The sequence below is a fragment of the Citrus clementina genome, unplaced genomic scaffold (assembly GCF_000493195.1).
Source record: "Citrus clementina cultivar Clemenules unplaced genomic scaffold, Citrus_clementina_v1.0 scaffold_5, whole genome shotgun sequence".
Lineage (NCBI taxonomy): Eukaryota > Viridiplantae > Streptophyta > Magnoliopsida > Sapindales > Rutaceae > Citrus > Citrus x clementina.
Genome location: NW_006262201.1, coordinates 40,391,833 through 40,411,472, shown reverse-complemented (window position 1 = coordinate 40,411,472; position 19,640 = coordinate 40,391,833). Strand labels below are relative to the sequence as shown.

At 35.6% G+C, this 19,640-nt stretch overlaps 3 protein-coding genes and 1 non-coding gene across 13 annotated transcripts; 2 read left to right on the top strand and 2 right to left on the bottom strand.

The window, feature by feature from the left end:
- Positions 1-3,453: 3,453 nt before the first annotated feature.
- Positions 3,454-3,526, bottom strand: TRNAF-GAA. The gene has a single exon. It is a non-coding gene; the product is annotated as a tRNA-Phe (tRNA).
- Positions 3,527-3,866: 340 nt separating this feature from the next.
- On the top strand, positions 3,867-6,094 carry LOC18041567 (serine carboxypeptidase-like 40). Its single transcript, XM_024183864.1, is given in 9 exon segments — positions 3,867-4,248; positions 4,325-4,432; positions 4,539-4,813; positions 4,893-5,042; positions 5,044-5,122; positions 5,224-5,356; positions 5,479-5,574; positions 5,669-5,774; positions 5,861-6,094. Coding segments are annotated over 9 exon segments (1,473 nt in total). The 3' UTR covers positions 6,005-6,094.
- Positions 6,095-6,935: 841 nt separating this feature from the next.
- On the top strand, positions 6,936-11,965 carry LOC18040582 (serine carboxypeptidase II-3). Its single transcript, XM_006434773.2, has 8 exons — positions 6,936-7,380; positions 9,723-9,830; positions 9,935-10,203; positions 10,320-10,571; positions 10,801-10,907; positions 11,158-11,244; positions 11,483-11,588; positions 11,666-11,965. Exons 1-8 carry the CDS (start codon positions 6,996-6,998, stop codon positions 11,807-11,809), a joined length of 1,458 nt encoding a protein of 485 aa, XP_006434836.1. The 5' UTR covers positions 6,936-6,995; the 3' UTR covers positions 11,810-11,965.
- A 553-nt stretch (positions 11,966-12,518) lies between these two features.
- LOC18042152 (uroporphyrinogen-III synthase, chloroplastic) lies at positions 12,519-18,843 on the bottom strand. 10 transcript variants are annotated; one of them, XM_024185008.1, is made up of 11 exons: positions 18,764-18,843; positions 18,557-18,670; positions 17,355-17,442; positions 16,921-16,990; positions 16,269-16,387; positions 15,590-15,685; positions 14,931-14,986; positions 14,038-14,123; positions 13,647-13,784; positions 13,026-13,092; positions 12,519-12,903 (listed from the first exon to the last, which is right to left on the bottom strand). In XM_024185008.1, exons 1-10 carry the CDS (start codon positions 18,770-18,772, stop codon positions 13,044-13,046), a joined length of 825 nt encoding a protein of 274 aa, XP_024040776.1. In that variant the 5' UTR covers positions 18,773-18,843; the 3' UTR covers positions 12,519-12,903; positions 13,026-13,043. The 10 variants fall into 10 exon arrangements, with proteins under 10 accessions (XP_024040776.1, XP_024040773.1, XP_024040772.1 ...); XM_024185005.1 differs by having other exon boundaries at positions 12,519-12,914; positions 18,557-18,843; XM_024185004.1 differs by having other exon boundaries at positions 18,557-18,843.
- Between the last annotated feature and the right edge of the window lie 797 nt (positions 18,844-19,640).

The following is a 19,640-nucleotide window of genomic DNA, read 5'->3' as shown; positions in this document are numbered from 1 at the left end:
TTAAAATAAATTTAATAATAGATACATTTAAAAATAAATTTATTATTTAAAAAATATTTTGATAATTTACAATTTATTTGACATATTTTATTATATTAAGCTAAAATTTATAGTGAACAAAAACGTAATGTTTAAATAAATATAAAAAAATTAAATTATTCTAAAAAGCGTATAAAATCATTTTTAATGTCATTAGTATGTAAAAAATATTGAATTAATTATAAAATCTATTTAACTCAAAGATTTATTTAAAAATTTAATAAACACAAATATATTGTTAATATAAATATAATACTTTACATTTTTTAATTATTTTATGTTCCAAAAAATATTTTAATATTATTAATAATCTACTAGACTGATTAAATTATTTATATTATATTTGTATCTATTAAAAAATTTTAAATTCATTTTTTTAAACATAATATTCAAAGGGCATCATAATAAAAAAAGGGATCCTCATGCCATTTAATAAAAATTTTGGGCCTTGCATAATTATTTTTTTCAAATCTTAGGGGTTATAACTATCTTTTCTTTTCTTTTTTCCCATTCATTTCAAGTGTTTTAAATATATATATATATATATATATATATATATAGAGAGAAATGTTCTAGTCCAAAATTTTAAAGTGCGGGCGGTTTTAAAGCTTTTTCGGATTTTAAAATACCTGACCAGAAAACTACTAATATATATATATATATATATATATATATATATATATATATATATATATATATATATATATATATATATATATATATATATATATATATATATATATATATATATATTATGAAAATTTTATTGCCATAGAATTCGACCATCTACAAGAAGCATGACAAATCACATAAGATTTAAAAAAAAAAACTTTGGTAAATTATTTAGAATGTTCTTTTTTTTTTCCCCTTCCTGAAAAGATATTATTTGGAATGTCAAATGTGAACATTACATTGTGTCATTGTGTGTGAAATAATTGAAGTACTAAGAGACATGGCACATGAGGTTCGATCCCACAATCGTGTAAGGGCATAGAGTTTGTTTAGATATGTGGTTTGACCCTGCTCGTATGCGTAGTCAGAATAGAGAAGAGTTTGTTTCCTATTCTTGCCATGCTTTATAAAATAAAGATAACTAAGAATTTGGTAACCAGTAATTACACTTGTAAACTCATCAACTTTTTTATATTATAAAATTACATGAAATTAATAACGCAAAATTTATGTTGTCATTTTAAGTTTATATGTCCCTGTCAAGGTGGCAACCAAGTGGTGAAGACGATAGATTTGATTTCCAAGCTATGGTTGAAATTTAGGGGAGGTTTCATATAAGAACTAAGAGCCATTTGGTCCCTTGAGTTCATATACCACTCTTTCACCAAGCACGGCCATTTAATTTCCACCAGAAAAAAAAAAACAAGACATTTGGGCCTACGCCTGCGAATAACCAACGTCAACTTTCCATATTTTCATGCCCACTAACAAGAAAAGCACTGTGTCACTCGTTAACATTTCGATTACTAGGACTCATGATTGAATTTCCGATTGGGGTAAATTAAATGTGCTCATAGTATTTTGTGAAAATGAGAGAGAAAGTTCAATGTTGGGTGGGTAGGTCCAATAAAAGAATCAATAAGGCGTAAGTATGTGACTCTTCACCAAAAAAGAAAAAAAAAATGAAATTCCCAATTGCTCTAGAGCTGCTGTAACTCAATAGTAAGAGATGTGACGATTGTGTGCTACGGATTCCTCAAAAGTAAATAATAACCCTCGGCCCATTTCTTCATTTTTCTTGCACAAACAGATGTTACCCATACATGTTATGGATTCTCCCAAAAAGTTGAAAGGTTCTTGTAATTTTACAATAAGCTTTTAATTAAAGTTTTTTTCCAGTGTGGGGACTGATTTGTCATGCCACTGCGCGCTATGATAACTGTACCCTTATAGCCTCTTTCACTAAAGCTTCTCTTTTCTTCTTTTCAGCTTTGCTCTTTTTGCTTTTTGGTTTCAGTGATGCTGTTTATTTGCATATGCTTGAGCAACAATTACAGTGAATTATCTTTCTTTCAAAGAGATTGTTACTGAAGCAATGTGCACCACTGTTTCTAGAATATTGGGTTGGCTTTAGCCTTTAGGTGGTCCTATTGATATTATATCCATCCACGGCCATGGGTTTCCGGAAATGAAAATAGAATAATAACTTTGGATCTGTGCCACTCCTGAATCCTGATGATAATCGATGAAAAAAATATTAAAAGTGGAAAAGCAGCTACATGCTAAAAGGTTAGGTGTCTCTTTTTACATATTGTGGCAGCTCTCAACTCAACTCAAAGCCACTTTGGGGGTTTTGGTCCCCCGAGCTGTTAAAAGTTAATCACTGTTCACTGTCTAACCTTTGCCTCTCATCCTCCTCTCCTTGCAATAAGATCTGAAGGGACCCTCTACAATTCACCCCTCTACAATTCACAAATCTCCATTATTGAAAGCAACACCTGTTCAATCAATTAAGATAAAGCAAAAAAAAAAAAAAAAAACTGGTACAATGTTCACTTGGTGGGTAATAAAATCAGTAGGATACCAGCTGGAAAATATTGCCACCCGGGGCCATGTTCCTCGTAGGATTTATTTGTTTTCACTTTTCTAGTCACAGAAAAGGCATCAACCCACTTTAATATGGGTGCTTCATTCACAGTTACCACCGCAAGGCCACACTTGCCGTTCGATCTTAAGCCGCCACGGAATTAGGAAATAGGAATAGGGTTACAATTTACTGAGAGAGTGGTAGCGGAGGCATTCGTATACTGTAATGAGACAAGGGCCACACATGGAAACAAAGAGAAAAACTTGGGTGGGTTTGTACATAGACGAGTCATTGTCGCTTACTTGTCACCTTATTATTATAAATCTTTTTGTGCCAGCTCTTTCTATTGAATTGGTCCCCGGTATCTAGTTAATCTGTTAGCTCTTATCTTAGCTAAGCTAATGCTCAAATCTTCTGCAATTTCAATTTTAATTTTAATATTTCCATTTTAAGCATAAGAAGAAAATCACCATTCTTGGCGTTATTTCACTTTCAATCCAGCGTTGGATGCATTTTGCTTGTCACATCTGTAAGAGCAATTAAATTGTTCTTTTGATTATAGTTTGCTTTGTTAGTCACTTACTTGAAGAACAACTAAAATTATGATAAGAACTTATAAAATCAAATAAGTATTTTATGGTCATTAAATAAGTCATACCAAAAAGGCAATAAAATTTTTAATTTTAGCTGCTCGAGGAAATGGAAATTCCTTCTTTCAATTATGTGTAGCTATCAAGGACTTCAATGTCTTGCTCTTGTATAGTAGCAGAATGTGTTTTAATTTTTTTGGATTACGAAAATTGGGCCGTATGCCCATAACTTAGCTTGGCCCATTTGTTTTTCGAAACTGTGGGAAAAAAACACGAAAATATAATTGCGGTGAGCGTGGATCGAACACGCGACCTTCAGATCTTCAGTCTGACGCTCTCCCAACTGAGCTATCCCCGCATCGATGTTGTCTGGATGCAAACAATATTTATTAAACAACTCCCCGTCTAGTTTTTCAGTTAATGCAGTAGGGTAATAATATTTTGGTTCTTATTCTAATATTATTAACTACTTGCATATATATTATTGACTAAAATTCTACCCACATGAAGACAGTGTCAACATCTTTCAACAATAAACTATTGCTTAAAGTCAAAATTGACGCATGTACAACAATGTATAGTCTACACTATTTGTTCTGCTTTTCTAAATAATGGTCAATTGTGGTTGATCAACTTATGGTATCAGTAAGAAATCAAGACATACGAATGTAGTGTAACTCATTCCAAACCCAGTAACAATGGCCAATTCTGCGTTTATCATTTGGATTTCTCTCTTGTGCTTGTCAAACTGGAGCCAGTGCTATGGATGGATAGATATGAATCCATTGAAATTCATAAAGGAAGAATTATCCAAGGAGAGGGACAATTACGCACTGACAAGTTATAGTTCGGACATATATGCAGTTGCAGGACATTCAGCCTTGCTCAATAGCCCTCAAGATGGACTAAAAGACAAGGATAAAATTGAAAGCCTGCCTGGACAACCCCTTGGAGTGAACTTTGATCAGTATTCAGGATACGTGACTGTGGATCCTGAGGATGGCAGGTCATTGTTCTATTATTTCGTCGAGTCACCTCAGAATTCTTCTTCCAAGCCGCTTGTCTTGTGGCTCAATGGAGGTAAGCTTCTTGTCATGCTAAATTTTCTGTAGCATTATTGCAAACAATTATATCTCTTTTATTTTCTGGTGGCCAGGGCCTGGTTGTTCCTCGTTTGGAGATGGAGCGATGATGGAACTTGGGCCATTCAGAGTTAACAAAGATGGCAAAACTCTTTATCAAAATGAATATGCGTGGAACAAAGGCGAGTTTCTAAAGTTTCAACACTTGTCTTGCTTAACATAATCTCTAAAATTCGAAATAACCAATAGACGTAATTTGGATTTTATTTCTTTGACGATCACTTTCAGATGCCAATATCATTTTCTTAGAATCCCCTGCCGGTGTTGGATTTTCTTACTCAAACATAACCTCAGATTACAAAGTAAATGGTGATATAAGAACTGCACGGGATTCCTATACATTTCTTGTTAATTGGTTGGAGAGATTCCCCGAGTACAAAACTCGAGATTTTTTCATAGCTGGAGAGAGCTATGCAGGACATTACATACCGCAGCTTGCACAGGCAATTCTTTACAACAACCAGCACGACAACCAAACTATAATCAATCTAAGAGGAATTGCAGTGAGTCTCATACACATTACATACTTTGAATTCCATGGCTTTATGTTAGATTTTGTAACAAAAAGGTTTTGATGATTAGATGGGTAATGCGCTTATTGACCTTGAAACGATGATGAAAGGGACAGTGGATTTCTATTGGACACATGCCCTCATGCCTGATGAAATCTACCATGGGCTTACATCAAGCTGCAATTTTGCTTCACTAAATAGTTCAGATAAAGTATGCTTGGAATTTTATTGATCAAGGAGACGCTGCTGCTGGCAACATCTATTCCTATGACATCTATGCCCCCTTGTGCAATTCTTCCTCCAAATTTAATACTGTATGTACAATTTTTTTTTTTTTACACGGATAAATTATCTAATGCAGCATATCTATAGTTTTTTTTTTTTTTTGAGTATGTTGATCCCTCTGCTAACAGGAAATAGCAAACAGGTTTCGACATTTGATCCCTGCTCAGAAAATTATATTGAAACATACTTGAACAATCCTCGAGTTCAGGAAGCTCTACATGCAAACGTCACCGGTCTTCCTTATCCATGGCAATCCTGCAGGCACTGCCCTATATACCAATTATAAGTTAAGTTTCAATTAGTATCTTGCAGTCTCATAATTTTCTAAATCAGATATTTGTCTTTTGATTTCATGCTACCGCTGAAAACAGTGGAGAAATAAATCGAAATTGGAAAGATAAACCACAAACCGTGTTGCCAATCATTCAGGAGCTGATGGCTGAAGGGATCCGCATATGGGTATACAGGTACGGCAATGTAAGTGAAAATGTTCATCCTATGAAAAATTAAGTCATTTCAGTATTCAAGCTTTAATTAATTAGTGTTTACCATAATATGCAGTGGCGACACAGATGGTGCCTTGCCAGTGACATGCACTAGGTATGCCGTTAAAAAATTGGGGACACCGGTTAGGACGGCCTGGTACCCCTGGTACACTCAGGGAGAGGTAAGGTTTCGCGAAACTAAGCATTCGTTTTAATTTGAAAAAGGTATTCTTATCATTAAACTAAAGTAGATTTGTTTCATGTTAAGGTCGGAGGATATGCTGTTGGATATCAAAACCTGACATTTGTGACTGTAAGAGGCGCCGGACATTTTGTTCCAAGTTATCAGCCAGCTCGGGCCCTGGTGCTATTCTCCTCATTCATAAACGGCACGCTTCCACCTCCTGCATAGAGAAAACTAAGAGAAAGATTGCTAATACTGTTTCTTTGTTAGTTTGTACCTGAGTTTCTTTGTTAATTTATACTTAAGCTTATGTGGAAAAATAATCAGGAAGCAAATTTTCTTCCTTAATTATGCTTGGTGGATTTAGCTGACAACTGAAGGGGTAATTGCCAGTCTCAGTACTCAACGGCTTATCTCACAAAATAAAGCTGACAGCACTCCTATTGCTCGCGTGAAAGTAAGGGCAAGAAATGAAGCCTCTTCAGAATTTTGCTTCTAAGTTTAAGATTTCAGATTTTGAATTTTTGATATCACGACCACCTGTCAATAAAAAACTAGAGCACAGCGCCTTTATTCCGTAAAAGATAAGAGGAGCTAATTAATGGTCTAAAGCATCTAAAGGATCAAGAAAACAACAACATAGTCTTCAAATTATGCATAGTAATTTAGAACTGATAATGACTGGCCTGTTGGACATATTGAGAACTTTTTTTTTAAAAAAAAAATCAAAATAAAACGTTGAGAGATATATATCAATATACAGGCATAATTTACCTAAATACCCAAATGGCACCATTTTAGGCTCTCCCTTCAGTTCAGTGAGATTCTGGAGCAGCTGCATACAATATTTTAAAATATTTTAAACCAACAAAAATGACTGAAGCTCAATGAAGACCAATTATAAAAGTGCAAAATACACCTTTCTCCCATGAGAAAAGAGGAGGAATTAGAATAACAGCGCCCTTAAATTTGGACCATTAAGATGATGATGTTTACCAAATGCTCAAACAAAGTTCCAAGTACTGGCGTTTCAAATTTGAACAATTATCAACAACAAAATGGAGGGCCCCATGTTTGCTTCTTTCATTAGTGTGCAAGCTGTACAAACCACATATATATAAGTTGCGTCACCTTAATACTGCCATCTCTATCAGAGAAAAATAAACCCTTAATATACTCTTTTGGCACTCCAAAAGCTAGACAAAAAGGCTATCAAACGATGAAGGTTAGTCTCACAACCACAACCACATGGTGGCTGCTGCTCTCACTCTCTTGCTACCAATTGGCTTGTTACGCAAACCAAATCGACAACCTCAACAGGTTGATTAACTCTAAAAAATCCAGAAACCCTCAGCGGACAGAACCGTGGACTGATCAATCAAAAGTCAGAAATGTTATGTCTCCGGTGGATATTGGACCCCAAGAGGGGATGATGGAGGCTGACAAGATAAAAACTTTGCCGGGACAGCCTGAAGGGGTGGATTTTGATCAGTACGCAGGCTATTTAACGGTAGACCCCAAGGCTGGAAGAGCATTGTTCTACTATTTCGTTGAGTCCCCGCAGAGTTCCTCCAGCAAACCTCTGGTGTTGTGGCTAAATGGAGGTAAATATCACGCTTCAAATTCATCTCTGTGCCATCCTTTTTTCAATTTCCTTGTCTAATTTTCTCATTTATGCCTCTAAAATCTTGCCTTGCTGTTTACGCAAATTACACACACATGTTTGTAAAGTCCCCATGCATAAACGTATTAGATATTGACGCGCACGGATTAAAAGAAAATCTTTACACCCTTAACTTGCTACCCATAAATTAATCTTTGATTATATCTATGTATTCTGTGCTACAAATTGCTCTGTGTTGTATGAGACTTTTAGTGGAGTTCATGTATTGAATCAGAGTGTCAAGGAGAAAGAAATTAAACTAGGCAAATTTAACACAAATTATCGCCAAAACTCGCGCGTGACCACAGTCCACTTTAAAAAATGGTTAGTACGAAAATAAAAGATTCCTGAAAATTAAGCTTCTCCTAATCTAGCTAGAAATGTAAACTTAGAATAGACGTCCATGAAATTGGCTTACAACTAGTTTGGACTTATGGCTAAAAGGGCATTTTTCTTTTTCTAATTTTATTTATAATACCAAATATTCTTCTTATTTATTTATTCATTTGCGTTCAAGCTCAAATTTTAATTTTTTGAAATAGAGATTGCAAAGGTTTCTTTTTTTTTTTTTTTTGAAAAAGAGCTGAATTGTTTAAAATGCTGACTTACATATTTCTGTTGTTACAATTTTACTTCATTTTTCTCCAAAACCTTAATTAAAGAACTTGTTTATCATGTTCATTATACAGATTTTTGCTAAAAGTTGTGATTGACAACTAAATATTTATTTTTATTTTGAAAAACTCTACAAATAACAAAATTTACTAGATAAACTCTAATTGAAAATGAAAAATAATGCCACACAAACTCTTAATGGTGTATTGAAGATTGTCATTAAGAAAGGAGATTAGAATTCTCTCCTTGTTTTTTTTTTCCCTCTTACTCTCTTAATTTTTAATATTAAAATTTAAAATTCAATGTTTAAGACTCATTTATCGAGAAGAAATTATAAGAGAAAAGAAACAAAGCAAAGAGCACCCAGGGAATCTTGAAATTTCCACTAAGCAGTAGCTAGATATGTAAATTATGATAAGACTTGATGCCGTAGTCCAACAAGGAAATATATATATATATATATAACAGGAGTACCCAGACTCACTACTTACTCAGCCTTTCGCTGTCACCATCTTACTTGAGTGCTTACCCCCTTATCCGTGCTGAATGCCATTATTGTTAATTCTTAATATGAATTGTGGATTTGTGGGGCAAAACATAATATAGGCAGCCACTCATGGCCCGCCACAGAAAAAATACCACCCAGCACCATTTATAGTGTACGTAGGTCAAAGCAACTGTTTTCTAGATTACTATCGGGCCAATTCGATGTTACTGTTGACTTCAAATTGTTCTCTCATATCTTTTTTTTTTTTTTTTTGCTTTGGCTTGTTTTGTTCATGATTGCATCTTAATTAGTGACTGGTCAATTTCGAAGGGAGCCACAGCCACTTCCACATGGCTGGGTGGTGTGAAGTGCGAACTGCTACCCTCCACCTCATGGGACTCTCCTTCCACCCAAACAAAGTTAAGTGGAGGTAGTTTCCCTTTACAAATATAATGTGCTAGAATTGTCCATTATGGATATACAAGTTCGGCCTAGGTCATATTGGTGGTCCTCTTTCTTCTCTAGGCCATAGATATGATCAGATACTTTTTTTTCCCCCAAAAAGAAAACGGCCGGAGTCGCATAGTTGGATATAGAGCTGGCATGATCCACTACCAGTGCCAACAGTTATTACCGCGTATTAGTGCCTGCCATTTTCTGAATTATCATCATCATCATCTAACTTACGTACTAGACCTAGATACTTGTAAACAAATTTTGGGTTCCAAACTCGTCGATAATAATCATCATCATTTTCTGTATTGACACCTTTTCTCTTATCAATACTTTCTGCTTTTACTATTTACTTTCTACTCTATCTATAATAATTACTATCGTTAACATAAAAAATTGTAACGTAAAAATCCATATCAAGTCTACATTTTTTCCTTATAAAATGGGAGGGGAAAAAAGTCTATTCATGTCATCCACTCTCTCTGTTTTCAGAAGCGTTTGTACAATTTTCGACTAAGCTAATTTTAAATCATAATCGCATAATTCAAAGATAAGTAATTAAGTGTTGCTACCTTGTGCAACCAGTATTTTTGTTTCTTGAAAATGCAACTAAATTAAGCAAAAAAGACTAAACTTACCGTAAGATTTGTCTCCTTCACCTCACACATTGAGTAGCCAAAAGAAGAAAAGAAAAGAGTAACCCATAATAATTTCTGAGATGTATACAGGTCCAGGATGCTCATCTCTTGGATATGGTGCCATGGAAGAACTGGGCCCTTTCAGAGTAAACAGCGATGGCAAAACCCTATACAGAAATGAATATGCTTGGAATAACGGTAAAATGCATGCACGCTGTTACCAGTTTGAAAGTTCGGCATGTTTTTTCTGTTTTACTATCCAAAATGAAAACCCGCGTTGAAGTTAAATATGTATATTGCAGTGGCAAATGTGCTATTCTTGGAGACGCCAGCAGGAGTCGGGTTCTCATATTCAAATACCTCTTCGGACTACAGCAATCTCGGCGACAATAACACAGCTGAGGATTCTTATACTTTCCTCGTGAATTGGTTCGAGAGATTTCCCCAATACAAAAACCGTGACTTCTTTATTACTGGTGAGAGCTATGCTGGCCACTATGTCCCTCAACTTGCTTACACCATTCTCTCCAAGAACACAAGTAAAACAATCATCAACCTCAAAGGCATAGCTGTGAGTTTGACCAATAATAACTCATTAAGCTTATCCTATCTCTCATTTTTTTTATTTTTTTTTATAGTAATAATGCTAGTTAAAAACTGATGTTAATTGCTGGATCATATGTGCAGATTGGGAATGCTTGGATAGATGATAATTTGTGCACCAAAGGAATGTTTGACTTTTTCTGGACGCATGCTCTCAATTCCGATGAAACCAATGCCGCGATTAACAAATATTGTGACTTTGCGACCGGTCAACTTTCAACTTCGTGTGATCAATATCAAACTCAAGGAGTTAGGGAGTATGGACAGATTGATCTATACAACGTTTACGCTCCACTTTGCAAATCATCAGCACCACCACCTCCAACAGCCGGCGTTGTAAGTGTGTCGATTAATTTTATGCTCGTAATCACGCCATTCTTTTAGTTTCGGTTCAATATCAAATCAATATAAAGTTACGAACCTTAATTTCCGTTGGTTTTCTATTTTCAGCTAATTAATTACTACTTTTAAAGCTAATTCAGGAGAACAAATAAATAATAATAATAATAATAATAATAAAAGGGGAATTGATGATAATGATCTTGGTATGATCTTGTGTTATTAGATCAGAGAATATGACCCCTGCTCCGACAAGTACGTTAATTCCTATTTAAACCTTGCCGAGGTGCAAGCAGCTCTTCATGCGAAACATACCAACTGGACAACTTGCGGGTAAGACCAATTTTTCTTTAGATTACATTACGAGTTAAACATGTTTTGGCTAAAAATTCGACCCTTCCACAAATGTCAATTCTTTTGACTGCACCACCTCTGATCCAAGGGGTGTGTGCTCAAATTGATTGCTCCGAACACTGAAAATTAAACGAGATAAAATTATAAAACAAACTAATAATATAAGTCCTGATGAAATATATTAAAGGCTTATAGCTGATTTTTCTTCGGGATTATTTGAATTTCCCAGCGACTTGAGATGGACCGACAGCCCATCAACTGTGCTTCCAACAATACAGCAGCTGATAGCAAGTGGAATTAGGGTGTGGATATACAGGTATGTGAGTCCGGATCGGCGGATCCTATATGCCTGCTAAATTGCCTACTTAGTTTTTTCTTCTAAACTCATGCTCTGGAGAAATTTTATAATTCTACTTCCCCCACAAATGTTGAAGCTATACAACTGAAACGACACATAGTGCAATTACTATCAATAGTAATAATAATAATAAGACCACAGGTTATCGAGCGTACTAATCTAACACTGGATACATAATTGAAAATGAAACCTGCAGCGGTGACACAGATGGGCGAGTCCCAGTGACATCCTCTAGATACTCCATCAATGCTCTGAACCTTCCGGTTGAAACTGCTTGGTACCCATGGTACACTGATGGTGAGGTAGGAACGATCATTCAATCACATTAAGACCCAGAGCTGTAACTAGACGACATATTTATAATATGATGTTTGCGCAGGTTGGTGGATATGTGCTCGGGTACAAGGGAGTGGTATTCACTACTGTTAGAGGGGCAGGGCATATGGTTCCTACTAACCAGCCACAGCGAGCTCTCATCATGATCTCATCTTTCCTCGAGGGGAATCTTCCTCCCTCCTCTTAAGAAAGACATCGAAAACTGTTATCCCAGCTTGACATATTAGTTATTTCACAATTTGAAATTTCAGTTCCATTATGCATTCTGAGCACGAAGAGTTCCGATGCTATTATACTTGTATGTCCTAAATAATAGTAACCAGAATAAATGAATTATCATTAGAATACAGCGTTGCTATTTTCAGTCTTTTGTTCCAAAATGCTAGAAGGTATCTTGTGATTTGCACCAAGATGCAAGCGAAGCAAGTGGAAAAAGGAAATAAAGGGGGATAAAATGAAAGAATCTTATGCTGAGAGAATTTTCAAAACATCTGCATATCAATTTTTTGCCTTATCAACGTAACCAAAGTTAACTTACTGCAATTGGCAACACAACCAGTCCACTTCCCAGTGTTGACAAGTCACAACGGACATAACACTCAAGGAACTTCTTATTACTAAATACAATAATTGAAGAGAAGGGGTGTTGTAGAGGGACAGACGGCCGGACAAAAGAGAGTAAAGGAACTCATAATGCAGAAACCCAATAGTCTTCAATGCAAGTTTTACGATAACCGGCCATATAAGTGATCATAAAGCTCTATCCCAAAAAAAAAAAAAAAAAAAGACTACATAGCACACGTTGAGTACATCCACAGGCATAAACCCCATCAAATCATGAGATCTCTCATTCTGCAACAGTAAAATTTAAACACATTAAGCATAAACATGTCAGATGAAATGAGCTTCAATTACAAGCTTAAAATGTATGGAGAAATTAATCACAGCTATACAACAAAATATACCACTGGTTAGCATTTCAAGAAGTTGAGTATCAATGGGTTACGTACTGATGATAAATCAGGTATACAAATACGAGAAAAATGCATATACAAGTTGAGAAGCCTCTTTCTCCACAAAATCATATGAATGGTCTCTTCACTAACGTCAAGAGAAAGCTTTGCCAACAAGATACAATCGGTCAGGAATATGAACCATCTTGGCACCTTTCTCTTCTACAGCTTGACAGGCTCTCAGGATGATGATGCAACTCGTCCAAAACTCATTTTATTTGGAGAGCTGCTTCAATCTTGCAGCGTTTTGCTCATTATCAGTCACAGCCTGTGAGAAAACTAAAAAGGTATGAATGACTCAATAATCCACAATGGTAGGAAATGCTTTCTTATTTTAAGACAATGGTTTTACCAAACTTACCAGTGGAAAACGTTTTCTCAAAGAATTACCTGAATAACTTGAAACATCTAGAAGTGACCATGTTCTCTCAAGGCTTCAAGTATGCTATCTACCCAGCTGCCACCAAAAAATTATAAAACAAGAAATTAAAAAAAAAAAAAAGGGCACCCATCTACCAATTTGACTCTGGTAATTTGGGCTAATTCATCACTCTCCAATAGAATTCAGGTTTTGCCAGCCGTGGGTGATGAAACCTTATGTTCGCAAGAATCATACTTAAATATGTAAATGTATTAGTGCTCCTAGGAGCATCCTTTTGCTTTAAACCAGGATTTACTATATTGAATTTAAGTTGAAATAAGTGCAACTTATAGCTTCCATTCAGCACAGCAAAGCTTATGTCTATGATATTTGAGTTTTGAAATTAAGTACGTAATCACTTTTTCATTTGAAAAAGAAATATTTCCAATTTATATACTAATATTCGCACAAAATCAAATTTCTTTCTCAGATAGCTTCCATCTCTTATCCCAATTACTAATATTCACACAAAATCAAATTTCTTTCCCAGATAACTTCCATCTCTTATCCTAATCAACCATACGGTATATAAGAGGGCCATCAGCATAAAGCAGAAGCTTCAAAAAATGCTAAATGAGACCGAGGGTTACCCTTCAAGACCAGGGTGAGTTGGGTAGTAAACATTTTTCAGGCCTAATCTTTTTGCTGCCGAAGCAGTAGTCTCACCAATGCAGGCAACAGAATTGCTCCACTGCTCTGTGTCTGAAATAAGATTGACCCAGGAACTGCTGCAGCAGGGAAGTGTAACTAAGTAAAAGAAATAATTACTATTGCAAAGGAAAAGTATTTGGAAGAGAATTATCAAATCATGAAACATCGGTCATTTAAGGATCCCAAATGGGAACAACCAAAAATTTGGAGCGTTCCCACAATTCTTAATTGGGTGCCAGGGAAGTAAGTTCAGTTCATGAGTTTCCTTGTGAATGAATATAAAGCTTTTAATGACTATGGTAGGACCGCTGCTAGCAACTAGCTACTTACCGAACTGCAGATGGTGAAGCAACAGCCACCACAGGGATAGAAAGTGCTTGCTTGAGAACTGTTTGGTCAACATGATGAACGGGTTCCTGAAAGAAATTATGAGAAATCATGGGCTAAATGACGTAAATCATTCAATTAGTGATGTCAAATACCTATTTAAATAGATTTTTAGGTCTTCTGAATTAAGCTACCATAGAACAAACACTTCATAACCAGCCAGGATAGGTAAACATATAATTTTCAAATATGAGAACAGGGCAAGGACTTGAGAAACATAAGGCTGAGATAGCAACTACTGTGAATTTGTGATGGCTTTTGCTGCAGGATTAACTATGGCCAACATACACACAAACCATGACAGGAACGCCATAACCCCAGCACCACATGAACAAGTGAAACCATGAGCTCTTTGGTGTATAAACAAGCTTCTTACAGTCGAATTATCTGTATAGCCGATTCAATAACTGATGGGAGACAAAGCAAGCAGCCAACCTCATGGCCGCATCAAATCAGCCACTGGTAGCTAAGTAGAGTCCTAGGACACACACACACACACACACACACACATATATTGATCATCAAATATGCAAGAAAATATAGTAAAAGAGTTACTTTTCCTGATTATAGAGCTCTCATGCCAAAGCAGGAGACAATAACCAACAATACATTACAAAGTTACCAAACAACCATTCCAGACAAGACATAATATAACAACAAATAGTGTACCTTGACCGGTGAACCATGATTCCTTGGATTGTATGAAGGAATACAACACAAAAATAAATAGCTGTGTCTCAAACAACCATTCCAAACACAAACAGGAAACAATGCCTGTACAATCAATATTGAAGAACTGCACTCACAGGTCACAATGCCAGCATTGAAACACTTACCGTAGTGTATGTATTCAGCCTCACAACCTCAAATCCACGATTGGACAGACCTTCCTCTGAAACATAAATGACAAATAGGCATTCAATATTACATCTACATTCTTTCACATTGAACCCAATCATGAAATCAACTGCTACCTTACGACATATTCAGGTATTATATTGTACAATTTGGGCCTTAAAAATCTATCAGAACATCAGAAATGAAGAAAGCTCAGTGTTAGAAAGTTACAAAAAATATTATACGGCAAACTTACACATTGGCAAAAATTATCTATACTATAAAGTGGAAACCATTGCATGATGTGGATCACAAACTACTGATGCTCTCAGAGTCAAAAGTTCTAGAAGTTTTAGAGGATCGAAAAACCGTACATCTAAGTTCAAATATAACTAGAAGAAAAAGGATCCAATTATAAATTAAACTCCAGATTCCAGCAGTTCACAAACTGAACAAACTCCAGCTTGTAACCACAGTAATAGGAAAAGATTAAAAGCAATTTGGGCTGCAGAAACCAGTCAGATTAAAGTGGATTGATGAACATTTACTCACAGATATAGCAAACATGAAACAATCGACTGCCAGAAGAGGAAAAAGAAATAGAGAGAGAAAGCAAATCAGAAAAAGGAAAGCATAAAACCAGAAGCTTTTAACATACCAATCTCATTGCTAGCTTTTGCAGAAGCAGGATACAACACAGTGCATTTTTTTTTTCCATTCTTTGGAAGCTCCGAAGCCAAAATTTTCCCTGTTGCTGCAATGCAGAATAAGTTACGAAAAAAATTTGAAATCAGCACAGATGCTTTTAGAAACCAAAAAGTGGCAATCTACAATCATTTACCAAGAAACATCAGAATCTATGACTGTAAAATAACAAATAATACAACCATGTCAGTGATGTTGACCACTCATATGTCATTTACCAAGATACTTTTCAAGGAGAGAATGTTGAAATATTATATTAGCATTGAAGTATGTTTTCCTCAGAGCCAAGCATATCCACAAAAAGACGTGGGAAAACTGGAGAAGTATCGACACAAGGCCCAAATACAATATATCTGCTATCTAGAGTTTAAATCTTCAATTTCATTAATGTAAAACATACACGCAAAGCAACAAGATTTATGCTGGAGAGTTGACCATTTGCTTCATGTAGAATTTCATAATTTTTGTTTTATATTATTGTTAGTACTACAAAACAATGGGAAGAGATTCCTATCTGAAATGAATGCAAGATTCTGACTTTACTTGAGTCTCCTAGAATACAATGATGCATAACAGGCAACAAAGAAGTCCAGATATATAGCATTCTTGCACTTATAAACATGAAAGAATACCTTTTGATGGCGAAAAGGCCACATCCAGTGAACACTTTGAAGATTGAATTACTTCCTCAAAAATGCTTGCTGTGCCAGCGCCCACAACACCAATCCTAACATTCGGGGTTCCAGCTTCCCTAAGGACCAGAATTCAGGGGATAAAAATCATTAATTATGGAAATTAGAAAAAATAGAAAGTGAAAAAAGAACTAAACGTAAAAAACCAAGGTGCCTGCCAATGCACCCCAGTTTATGAAGAAACAAAATACATCAGGATATGAGCATTGCTCTATGAAAGGAATTGTAGGTAGTGCTTGTTCAAGCCTTCCAAAAAGTAAGCAGATAACAAACAAATTTAGGATAATAACTAGACAATAATAAAAATAAAACTAATTTTGATAATAAAAGATACTTTGAGAACATAAATCTAAAGGTCCATAAAAATTGGATCAACTCATCCAAAACTACAGCAGAAGCAGTGAAAGGAAGTAGACAAAAATATGAACATCCTAGGATAAACAGTATCCATACAAAATTTTAAGTCACAAAATAGAACTGGTTGAAAAGAAAAAGCCAAAAATAGACTAAATCATCTCTGCAGCAAAGTGCAGAAAAGGAATTAATATATAGAAAGTAGGATAGCGCCTTGCTAGTAGTTTCTAATCCTTACTTCCATGCCTCTAGAAACACAGAACCAGCTTCAGGAGAAGTTATGATAATCCAGTCAAATATAGTATCTGCTGCAAACAGAAATATATAGTAAGAAAAAAAGAAAAGTGAAATAACTCATATGAGTCTTGACTTTGGCATAATGTTAAACAAACAAAGACTTCAGTTGCTTCAGATGGAAAAAGTGGTTTTACCATGCAGAAATACTTTCAAAAAAATAAATAAATAAAATTTACAATGCAGAACATTTGCTTTGCCAGAACCAAGCTCATGAAGAGCATGGGGCATAAAAGAGAGCGAACCTCAAAACATATAGGAATTTTTTCCTGTGTAGGAATCACTGCCACATGTATTGAGATCATTCCATATTCAGGACCAGTGAAAAACTAGATCAGTCATCTCTTTTTTAACAGGGGGGGTGAGGAAAGAACTTACCATTTAATACAGAAGAAAGCCTATCCGTATCAGGCCCCTGTGCATGCTGAATCAGGGGGAGTTCCAAACAGTCAATCCGATGTTTAGCCTGCTCTCAGAAACAGAAAATCAATTTTCTGTTCATCCTAAGTGCAAAACAAGGAAAAAATCTTTGCCCTCGGTTAGTATGATGAATATACCATGCAAGCACCACATGACACAGTTTGGTACCAAGTATTTGCACAAGCAACATTATAGCTAGCGTGGAGCCCAAGACAACAGAAGCTATAAATAGTTAACTGATTAAAGACATCAAGCAACCGTGATGTGAAATTTTAAAGATATGCATTAGAATGGAAGTGACTGAGCTTCTAACAGCTCTCCATTTACTTTGTACTCTTCCAAGCTGCAGAGAAAAATTGATGATGACAACTGGAAAACAAATCTTTTATTTATTTTTTGGTTTTCATTAGAGGCAAAAAGGACTAAGAGCACGTGAAGCTTGTTAATGACACTGGAGAAGTGCAAAAAATAGTTGAAACACGTAATGCTCTATATTAGCAATTGATTTCCTGAGATCTTATAAACAATCACGTTTTCATTTATGTCACTGGTGACTCCAATTTTGTTCAGTGATAGTATTCGACGTAAAAAATGCATGCCATTCAAAGTAGAGCTACTAAGTTCAGTAGCCAATCACACTTACACTCGTTTCTTCTGCAGAAAGAAAAATGTTAACAGACATTAAAATTATCAAAAAAGTCTCAAGATTTATTTACATTTTTATATTTCTCCACATTGACTACAACATATACTTTCTTGAAAGTTTCACCATCTGAAATATATATTCAGTGATTCTTTATTTTCACAGATTTTCCACGTTATATTATTAAACCAAAAAAAAAAAGACAAAAAAAAAAAAGAACAAAAGCAATGATATATGCTACATTCATTTCAGCATTTGATCAAACACCTCATGCTAGAAATGAATCCTCAATTCATATTCGAAAATGCGCACTACAGAAAGGAAAAAAATCCTGAAAACATCTAAAACTAGAATATTCTTGAGCGCTTAAATCCAAAGCTACGAAAATTGATACCGAAACCTTCTGTGCTCGAACAGTTTCGAGAAATAGAAAATGACGACAATGTATCAAATTATAAAATGAGATAGCTGAAGAAACGACAAAATTGAATGGAGTACGAGAAAATAGAACGCGTACCAGAGCCTTGATGAGCTTGCCGTTTTTGCCGCGTTCTCTGGTGACCACGACCTTCGGATTTGAATTGGAAGCAGAAGCAGATGTTGCATCAGAAGAAGCTTGAATTCTGCTGAACTGAAATGGGAGTGGCCTGTTTAGTCGCAGACGAGAAGAAACAGCGGAAGCTGGAAATGGAGAGGAGAGAGAGAAGAGAGAGAAGAGAGAGACTTGTGCCATTGAAACGTGTTGAGACTTTGGAGGCCGCAGGACCAGCTGTTACCAAATTAAGCACTTCATTCTTTATTTTATTTTCCTTTCGCTAAATATCTGAGGAATATTATTATTAAAATCAAGACTAAACAATATAATAATAATCGCGCTTATAATTCTTGGTTTCAAGAAAAACTAATTAAATAGAGCCGAGCCAGAAGGTAACACTAGGTACACCTGTAGAAGTTACTGGAAGACACGTAGCTCTTAACTGTGGGGCCGCGGCGCTAGCATCTCTCATGTGCATCCACTGCCAACGAAACGACCATTCAATAATCATTATGTGTCTTTTCTTCATTTGGAGTTATAGTCATGTGTTTTAAGAATGACCTTTCTATTATGATCTGGACCGTAGATATCTCTGCAATGATAAAGGCCATAAATTTGTCAGATAATCTAAGGGTCAATATTTGATAAAGATTAACTAATCCAACTTGAATATTCTTTGCTTCCCATCCAGGGTACCCAACTGTGGTGTGCTGTGCGCCCCTATGGGCCAACACTGGCCAAATGAGTGGCTGAAAAGTTGTGAGCTTTGATTGTCGAGTACTTGGTGTATCATAACTGCTTAGATATCTTCATCTTCTACCGTTGAGATGATTGCTTATCGTGTGATTCAAAATCAATGGTAGAGAATGTCAGAGACAATGCCAAATAAGGAAACTGGCAGCATGGGATGGTGATCCCATGCGCCACTGCGGCTCTGGGAGATTACGTTACCTAATTTTTGGGACAGACGTCTTCGTGTTTTTTTTTTTTATTATACCATAGGAAACTGGCACAATTATATGCCAGTTCGATTGTCAGTTTGATCTCAAATCTGGGACAGTAAGAT